General features: G+C 45.1%; 1 protein-coding gene across 1 annotated transcript in view; it reads right to left on the bottom strand.

The window, feature by feature from the left end:
* Positions 1-105: 105 nt before the first annotated feature.
* ZBTB5 (zinc finger and BTB domain containing 5) overlaps positions 106-10,315 on the bottom strand; it is a 46,543-nt gene continuing 36,333 nt past the window's right edge. The window contains exon 2 of the mRNA XM_023203161.1: positions 106-4,544. Coding sequence (XP_023058929.1) covers positions 2,507-4,540 — 2,034 coding nt within the window. The 5' untranslated portion in view covers positions 4,541-4,544 and the 3' untranslated portion in view covers positions 106-2,506. The remainder of the gene's footprint in view (positions 4,545-10,315) is intronic.

The raw sequence follows: 10,315 nt of genomic DNA, 5'->3' as shown, positions 1-10,315 counted from the left end.
TTACTAGGTTTGGTTTAAAACAAAGTACTAGTCAAAGAAGGGCTGGCAAAGAGATATTACCCTCTTTTGTTTCAACCTTAATAACCTAAAGAAAAAGAACACATATTTAGAGGCATGAATATGACAAAATTTTTATTTCAAAATCTCAAGTTGTAACCAGCTATAGCACCACTGACATGGATGCCCTGATAGAACTCTATGATCTGATCACCAGAAAAGATTCTACATGATCACGCCAGACTATAATTAAGGCTAACCAATCAAAATTCAGGTACCCAATACCAGTTATAATCCAGATAGAAACTACAGATCATAGGAACCCTGGGACTGGTTTTCCAGGGAACCCTGGAATTATTTTTTAAGTGCTACAGCATGTACAAGGACACTGGCCCACAAGCTTGCTTCTCACACGTAGAAACTGACCGACTAAGAGGTAGATGAGAGATTCCAGGTTCCATCTAGCAGTGGAGAGGCAGGGCTCCAGCATGTATCAGAGATAAGCCCCAAAAGCAAAGTCCACTTACGCTTCAGCAGAGGTGAGCGGGCAGGCTCCTGGCACCACTTCCTCCAAAGGGAAGGGAAGGAGCCCTGTGTCACTGGCTCCTCTCCCTGGGTCCAGGTGGGGCCTCTCGTTTTCTCCAGGCTTACCCACTGTGTCCCAAGGTTAATCTCACAAGACACTGGTCCCTACATCACGTAAAGGGTGGATGGGGAGCCTCCTAATACCATGTCAACATGACCGCTAACAAGGAGCCACACACACAACTGAATTTCACAGGACCCCCATATCCTCCAATGGGCTCTTTCCCACATCTACTCGAAAGGAATCGTGGCTTTCCCTTTGGGCTTTTCTTCCTGGGAATCAGTCCATGGGACATGCCAAGCCCTGCTGGAACATGAAATTATCCACAGATGTGTAACTGCATACTCTAACAGGAGAGAAAACACGCTCATTTTTGTTTCCAGCTACACATACTAAGCTTTCTAAACACAAAAACTGAATAATTTATCTGAATTATGCATGATGGTTTGGTATCTCTAAGAAAGCATATAAAACATAAAACGAACTCATGTTCGTGCATGAATTAAACTGACTTCATGAGTCCTAGGGAGATGCATTAACCTGTGCTGTTCCCCTGGACGCACACTTGGCCTCACACAGGTGCCACTAACAGCCCCGATGGCACAGTGTCAGAGGACAGCAAGGTGGGGCTGGGGAAGTGAGGATGCAGGGCCCAGAGAGACCCTGGGCAGTGACCCGAGTGCCTCCAACAGTCTCAGATGCTACTTGATTATTTCTATGCTATGGGCTGTCAACTCTTCAACAGGCTACAAAATATTTACCCCATGCGCTACCATGTTTGGATTTCAAACAATTTTAAACATTTGGGATCAGATTGGGGGAGCAACAAATAATAAAATTAGGGTCTGTACTGTTAAAGTATAGTATATAACAGTAATAAAACCCGTGTGGGGGCATTTTTGGTTAATCTGTCATCGAAAACAGTAATGTAAACCTGGGAGAGCTGCTATATGGGGAGGGGAGAGTGAAGAAATGAAGTGGAGAACAGGCTTGTCCTCGGGTAGGATGTGTCAGCTTAGACTGGCCCTCAACATCTGGATGGAGCAATGGGTAAATGTGCCATGGAAGACCCCACAAAATGACTCCACGTCATCAGAACAAAGACAAACACAAGCTCTTTTCTGACTTCCTAACATAGAACTGTAACATCTGTAATACAAGTTGGTTAAAATACTGCTCAAACAGCACATACGGAAACAATACCTTGTCACTCTCTACAAGTACATACTCCATTTACAATTTGGTTTTTAAACCAGAAAAAACTGTTAAAACACCTATCCAACAGTGATGTATTCAAAAGTATATACACCTAATAGTCCAAGAGAATGCTCACTCTGGACCCAGTGTCAGCACCAAAGTGCAGTGTGTGTGACTGCAAATCAGGTAAAAATAAAAAATACAGTACTTTCTGAGGCCTAGGACTAGCTCAGGATACACTTTAAAGCATTTGTGGCAGACAGGCGTGTCCTCAAAGGCCTTCCTTTAAGACAGGCACCAAATCACCACTGGTTACACATAAGTGCATTTTGCATCACTGTACAGGGATAATATTCCCATCAGAAGGTATAGGAAATTTAAATGCTACACAGTTTTACAAAAATTGCTAGAAAATTTTTTTTGCACTTCAACTTTTAAATTTTTAAATGTGCCACTTTCAACATCAATTACAAACTACTTTCTGACTGCATTACTCAACCCTAAGGAAGAACCTGGTTTCAGGGATTGCGTCCCTTTCCCAAGACGTGCACTTGATTCAGAAATGCAGCAGCACAACTACTACATGTTAGTTCTCCGGTTATTAGTTGCTAAACTGTTTAAGAGCCACTGGGCAGCTAGAAGCCTCGAACCCAAAGGCATTAACTGCTTACCAAAAGAAATTCAGTCCGACAACTGGCCTCAGCGTTGTCTTGTAAGGACAAACAGCTAGAGCAAAGTGCTGGGAAGATTGCTGCTCTGCCAGCGCAGGCAGGTAGTCTTTGAGTGCTTATACAGGTGGCTGGACTGACTAAACCTCTTGCCACACTTCAGGCAGGCGTAGGGCTTTTCACCTGTATGAACACGGATGTGTTTCTTGCAATCTGTCAAAGTCAAAAAAGTTTTGCAGCAGATTTTGCAGGCATACTTGCGAGCTCCCTCTACAACCAAAACATTGTGCTCTGATAAGGCCTTCTTGCATTTTGACAGAACATCTGCAGATGCTCTGGTCAATTGTGGAGGGCCAGGCTGGGAAGGATGGCCATTTTCAAAAGAGGATGTAGCTCCATTCATCATTAGCTGGGAACTGGTAGAGTTTTCTGGGATCTGTGAGCTCCTGACAGAAGTTACAACTGGCATTTTGGGAGCTATGCGGCGATAGTATGGAAAGTTACTGGCTCCTCCCCTTGGGGAACCTATCATTACCCTGGAGAACGAGGAGTGGAGGCCCAAACCAGACCTGGAAAAGTCCATCCCAAACTGTTCTCCTCCTTGGTAGCCTGAAGTCTGCACACACGGCAGGCCCATCACCTCCTGCATAGGCCTGACGAAGTGGGAGTCTGCAGGTTCACTAAATGGGTTCTCTACATGGGAGCCAGGGGCAGAGGAGGGCCCACCTGCAGGCCCAGCCTCTGGACTCAACAAATAAGGGGCCTCGCTCTCCAGCCTGCAGTCACTAGTGGTGTTTGGGATATTATCATCATTGTTCTGATTTGCAGTAAAGTTATTTCCTCTGCTCTTGTTAAGAAAATTTGAAATACTAAAAGTGGACTTATGCTCTAGGTTATTTGTGACCTCCAAAATGTGGATATCACCTACCCTGTCTGTGCTAGACTGGGGATCTGAAAAACTCCGATCACTGCTTTCAGGGCTGAGGTCTATCTTCTCAGCACTGACCACGACTCCTTCCACTTCTACAGACTCGCTGCCTTCTGCTTGTGAGGTCACATCGCTCACTTCATCCTGAGGCTCAGGCGAGCTCAGGGGCTCAGATTTAACCACCACTCTCATGTGCTCCTTCTCACCAAGGCCAACCTCAGGATTTTCACACTGAAAACTACTTTTCTCAGTTGCAGCTTCCTGATCAAAACTAGTCTCAACCTGAGTTGCACGAGAGGCCATGGACAACTGTGCCATGTTGCCAGCACTGTTATCAGACTGGCTGGGCACCTGGGCATCTTCTTGAGTGCCAAAAGACTGATCAAACATGATCGCACTGTCTTCCTGGTTATCAGTCATTCCATCAGCTTTAGGATTATCCACAATTTTCAGAGAATCTGGTGAAAAGAACTCCTCCCGAGAATGAACCCCTGAAGGCCCATTCTCCGGTGTAACATCTGAAATGGCAGACTCATCCATGGAGGGTCGGAGGCGCTGCCTGGCCCGCTCTTCTGCAGACTGCTTGCGCTTATGAAAGCGTCTCATGGGGAAGGGCGTGCGCTGATCCAGGTTACTGCGCATGGAAGAGCTCATGGGGGCTGGCTGCTCCTCGCCATTCTGGCTGGAATTGAGGGCTGAGCTCACAATACTTAGTCCCAGCTGCTGTAGCATAAAGGAGCGCTGCATGCGGGCGTTCTGCTCCTGAACGCGCTCACTGGGGGGAGACATGGGCAGCGTCCTTGTCGTTAAGTAATGTTTACATGCCTTAACAACAGAGTTCAAATGCAGGTGAGAGGCTGCCAATAAGACATCCATAACATTGCTCTCCCCCAGCATGAGGGTGGAGGTATACATCATGTCAATCAGTGCAGCAAAGGCCTCTGCTGTCACCACCTCGCTATCCAGCTGGATCATGTTCATGGTCTGATCTCCTTCTGCCACTGAGAACAGGGCTCGGAAATGCGTGCTGCATGCCGCCAGCACGGAGCGGTGGGCTTTAAAGTGTCTATTCCCTACCACAATGACACAATCACAGAGCTGGCCATGAAGTCTCTGGTAGTTCAGCTGCTGGAAGATTTGTTCAAAGTGACCAGGAAAATCCATGATTCTACAGGAAAACAAAGAAAATGTTAAGACCTAGAAAAGCTTCAAAGTCAGAACACAAAGGGTATGATGAAAAGAGTGGAATGGATGGCCAAGCTTGGAGCTTTGAAGCCTGTGATATCTCTGATAATGGGCACATACACTAAGAGCTTGTCATATAAGGAGCAAATGCCAATTCAGCCATCAGCCCAGGAGGCATGCACACATGGGGGCCCAGCTACTGACAGGCTTCCCTTTACTCTTCATATGAGCCATATATAACACTAAGGGGCTAAGTTAGTAAAGACCAGTGTGTGAGTGATGGATAGCTATCCCACAGAAGTTTGTTAGAGTTCTGCATTCCCTAACGATGGGGAATGAATGCCAAGAAATTCCAAAATCTTAGGAACCTTAAATAAGTGAAAAGGGCAAATTAATATTAGTGTGGAAGATTTCCAGTTATAGAGGGTAGCAGATTGCACATACGCATTTGCCCCTGTTCATTCTTGAAACCCCACTAAAATGACACTAAGCCAGGTGTGGTGGGTCACACCTGTAATCTCAGCACTTTGGGAGGCTGAGATGGGCAGATCACCTGAGGTCAGGAGTTCAAGACGAGCCTGACCAACATGGTGAAACTCCGTCTCTACTAAAAATACAAAAAAATTAGCCAGGCATGGCGGTGTGTACTTGTAATGCCAGGTACTCGGGAGGCTGAGGCAGGAGAATTGCTTGAACCCAGAAGGCGGATGTTGCAGTGAGCCAAGATCGTGCCATTGCGCTCCCAGCCTGGGCGACAGAGCGAGACTTCATCTCAAACAAACAAACAAAAAACACTGAAGTTTTTTGGTTTCGTTGTTGTTTTAAAGGTATACACCCACAAGAAAAAAGAGAATGAGAAGGGCTTCAACAGCATTTTGCAAGCTGGGGAGCAGGTAAATCAGTGCTAACTGACTCAGCACACCCCAAAAGTGAAAATCCTAAACTGGCAGTGGATAAAACAACCTAACATATAAATCTCATTCCCAAAGGCCAAGGAACTGGTTGCCCTTGCCAGGGGAAATGGAATGAAGGTGTGGCTAAGGCAGGAGGCCTGGCTGGAAATCTATCCAATAAAAAAAACAAAAACAAAACAAAACAACCCTAGGCCAGATGCGGTGGCTCATGCCTGTAATCCTATAGCACTTTTGGAGTCTGTGGTGGGAGGACTGCCTGAGCTTAGGAGTTTGAGACCAGCCTGGGCAACAAGGTGAAACTCTGTCTCTACCAAAAATATAAAAAATTAGCTGGGCATGGTGGTGTGTGCCTCTGGTCCCAGCTACTCAGGAGGCTGAGGGGGGAGGATCACTTGAGCCTGGGAGGCGGAGGCTGCAGTGAGCAGAGATCACACCGCTGCACTCCAACCTAGGTGAGAAAGAAACCTGTCTCAAAAAAAAATTAGCTGAGTATGGTGGTGTGCACCTGTGGTCCCAGCTACTTGGGAGGCTGAGGTGGGAGGATCACTTGAGCCTGGGAAGTCAAGACTTCTGTGAACTGTGACTGGACCACTGCACTCCAGCCTAAGCAACAGAGCAAGGCCCTGTCTCAGAAAATAAAATAAAAATAAGTGAATGAATAAGAAAAAGAGAAGGAATTAATCAGGTCCAATATCTTGACTACAGAAAGAGAAAAGTAAGAATACAGAGGGTGAAAATGATGTAAGAAATGATTTTTGTTTTGTATTGAGACAGAGTTTTGTTCTGTTCCCCCAGGCTAGAGTACAATGGCGCGATGTCGGCTCACTGACCTCTGCCTCCCCGGTTCAAGTGATTCTCCTGCCTCAGCTGGGATTATAGGTGCACGCCACCACGCCCGGCTAATTTTTGTATTTTTAGTAGAGACGGGGGTTTTACCATCTTGGTCAGGCTGGTCTCCAACTCCTGATCTCAGGTGATCCGCCCGTCTTGGCCTCCCAAAGTGCTGGGATTACAGGCAGGAGCCACTGCGCCCAGCCAATAAATGGTATTTTTTTAAATTTTGAGAACTGAATAAATTTTCTTATTAAGACTAACAAGGCCCAACAAGTACTCAACAATATGAAGATACAAATCCCCACACTAGGCTGGTATCGGGAATAAAACTGGCATTTGTCTTTGCCATAGCAGCATTGCAAGCTAGAAGATGACAGTTCCTTCAAAATTATCCAAAAAAATAATTTCCAACTTAGAATTCCACACCCAGCCAAACTATTAATCAATTAGGATAAACTAAGGTATTTTCAGATAAGAACCCAAAGGTTTATCCTTTCTCAGGAAACAACTAAGATTGCAGGAAACAGAAGACTCACTAGAGAAGACAGGCAAAGGGAATCCCAAGGATAATGATGAAGCCCCAGATGACAACTAGGCAGCAGGCCTGGAGAGCAAAAGCAGTCAGACTGGAGCAGGAAGGACTCCAAGGAGTGGGTCTCCAGGGGGGATGGAAAAAAGAATAGATAGATAACCTGATGTGATTGGGAGTGCTTAGAATTTACCAGTTCTATCAAAATGTGAAGATGGGTCATTAAAAAAGATAAGAAAATTTTAAATGGATCAACGATTAACTCCAGGAAAAAAAAAAAAGGTTGTTTACTTGTAGGACACAATATGTAATTCATTTGTAGACAGTATTTACACAGTCATAAAATAAGTACACTAACCAAATGTGAGATACTGGGAAGATGAGAGAAAGCAACTTTGCATGGGGGGAGGGGGTAGAGGAGATGAGGTATGATAAAGTTAAGTCTTCACTTTCCTTATTAATCTAGAAATACAGTCTGAAATAGGTTATCTCAAAAAATAGTAATTTGGCATGTAAGTACAGAAGTTGGTTGAGCATGGTGGCTCATGCCTGTAATCCCAGCACTTTGGGAGGCCGAGGTAGGTGGGTCCCTTGAGCCCCCAGGAGTTCGAGACCAGCCTCCGCAACATGGCGAAACCCCATCTCTTACTAAAAATACAGAAACAATTAGCCGGGTATGGTGGTATGTGCCTGCAGTCCCAGCTATCTGGGAGGCTGAGGTGGATCACTTGAGCCCGGGAGTCAGAGGTCGCAGTGAGCAGAGATCACGTCACTGCACTCTAATCTGGGAGACAGAGTGAGACCCTGTCTCAAAACAACAACAACAACAAATGGAAGTCAATAGTGGAAGAAATAGCTGAAATAATTGAAAGTGGTTGCCTCTGAGAAGTGGGTAATTGATGGGGAAAAGGATGGGACAGGGGACTGCTGTTCTGTTGTTGTTTCTTTTCACCTATAAGACTCATGGAACTATAGGCTGGCTATGATAGCTCATGCCTGTAATCCTAACCCTTTGGGAGGCCGAGGTGGGTGGATTGCTTGAGCTCAGGAGTTCGAGACCACCGTGGGCAACATGGCAAAACCCCATCTCAACTAAAAATACAAAAAGTAGCCAGCCGTGGTGGCAAGTTCCCGCCATGTAGTCCCAGTGTACTTGGGAGGCTAAGGCAGGAGGATTGCTTCAGCCCAGGGGGCAGAGGTTATAGACAGCGAAGATCGCTGCACTGCAACCTGGGCGACAGAGCAAGTCTCTATCTCAAATAAATAAATACATAAAAATGTATAATCATATTTATAAAATTTAAAAAAAAAAGGTAGATCCGTGGCATTCTAAAGGGATATACCTGAGATATCTGCAAATCTCCAAAATTCACAAATACCATCATGGCATTTCATAAGAAGGCAGCATGGGTGCCAAGTGGCTCCCCAGGCCCAACCACTTGCTCTGATGCCCCAGCCGTACAGTCTTACAGGCCAAAGTTGGTCAGGATCGTGGGAAATAACTGAAATGGCAAACTAAGTCCACAAAACCCAAGGGTCTACTGTGGCGACTGAGACTATTATGCTATTCAGCTGTACTTGGAAAGTTAACTATCGGAAAAGCAAAATGCCTCAAAGCAGCAGCCACATGTTGGCCATATTGTTTTGCCTCCTATGTTTGTTGACCTCTGATGAATTTCCAACATCAAAATTAGATCACTGAAACACACACCTTCCCACTGAGGTGTCTGCTCTTTGCTATCATGTGTGAGAGATGATATCTCCAAAGATGCAGCCACTGCCACATCCCTTCTTGCTTTACCAAGCTTTCCTGCAGAAAGCAGAGAGCCAGCAGTGGCAGGCAGCAGCACACACATCCCAGGTCCCCGCCCAACTCACTCAGGGCCCACAGAGCTCAAGGCTTGGGGGAGATTAAACGAAATGCAATTACTGCTCATAAGTCTATAGCCCTGCCTTAGAAAGTACACTCATATATGAATAAGTGCCAAGTTCCAGAGGGGTGATTATTCTGTAGCAGTAACAGGGAAGAAACATTCTGGTTTGAGGAATAAAATAAATTAAACAGGGAGTTGTGGTGGGAAGTTGTACAAGCCTCAGAGTTGCTCTTAGCGACCATGGAAGCTTGGGCCCAACAGGCAAAAACAAGAAACACCAGACACTCAGCGTTATTGCTTTCTCTCCTACAGTGGGGAACAGACCCAGTGTATTAGTCTGTTTTCACACTGCTATAAAGAAATACCCAAGCCTGGGTAATTTATAAAGGAAAGAGGTTTAATTGACTCACAGTTCTGCATGGCTGAGGTGGCCTCAGGAAACTTACAATCATGGTAGAAGGTGAAGGGGAAGCAAGGACCTTCTTCACATGGTGGCAGGAGAAGAGTGTGTGTGAAGGAGAAACTGTCATTTATAAAACCATCAGACGTTGTGAGAACTCACTATCACGATAATAGCATGGGGGAAACCACCCCCAGGATCCAATCGCCTCCTTCCCTCCACGTGGGGATTACAATTTGAGATGAGATTTGGGTTGGGACAGGAGCCAAACCATATCACCCAGCATTGTAGTAACATGGTGATAGTAACAGAGGTAATGGTAGTGGTAATAAAATATATATTTTTTAATGTGCTTTTTTTTTTGAGACAGGGTTTCACCCTGTTGCGCAGGCTAGAGTACAATGGCATGATCATAGCTCACTGCAGCCTTGAACTCCTGGTGTCAAGCAATCCTCCTGCCAGCCTGGGATTACAGGTATAATAACAGTAACTACGGAGAGCCTGACAGTCACTATTCTAAGTACTTTTAATTTACATTATTTCTAATCTTCAAAACAACAGTGGCAGGTGGGAATTATTTTCCTGACTTAATAGATGAGGGGGGCCATAAAAGACTGACTTTGCAAATAAATAGTATTTCAACCAGGCATACTGATTTAAAAGGACAGTAATATTCTGTTCAATGCTTCTCTCTCTCTTTTTTTTTAAATAAGCAATAGAGCTTATATGAGAAAAAGAGCTTACTTAAAAATTATAGGACTGGGCATGGTGGCTCACATCTGTAATTCCCAGTACTTTGGAAGGCCAAGGTGGGAAGATTACCTGAGCCCAGGAGTTCAAGACCAGCCTAGGCAACATGGCAAGACCTCATCTCTAAAATAAATAAATCATCAAATTTTTAAAATTGTGGTCCCAGAAACACCATTTTGAGGAAATTTTCCAAGAGCCAGGGGACCTTTGAAAAGAGGCTGCTAAGGTAGCTAAACACAACCCCAACAAAGATAAACGGTTTAAAAAATACTGGAAGATAGGCAAACAGTACATACAATCTTTTAACTTCCCATCAGCCTAGAGATCCTCAGTTCTACACTAGATCCCCCATCATAGGCCTTGAGACCAACTCAAGTTCTCCACGCTCCTCTCAAAACACTTTAGGGATGCTTGGAACTTCCTGTTATACCTTGTTGGCAGACCATCTTCAGG

The sequence above is a fragment of the Piliocolobus tephrosceles genome, chromosome 14, assembly GCF_002776525.5.
Source record: "Piliocolobus tephrosceles isolate RC106 chromosome 14, ASM277652v3, whole genome shotgun sequence".
Taxonomy (NCBI): Eukaryota; Metazoa; Chordata; class Mammalia; order Primates; family Cercopithecidae; genus Piliocolobus; species Piliocolobus tephrosceles.
Note: the sequence above shows the minus strand (reverse complement) of the source record. Positions and strands in the feature narration are given on the sequence as shown.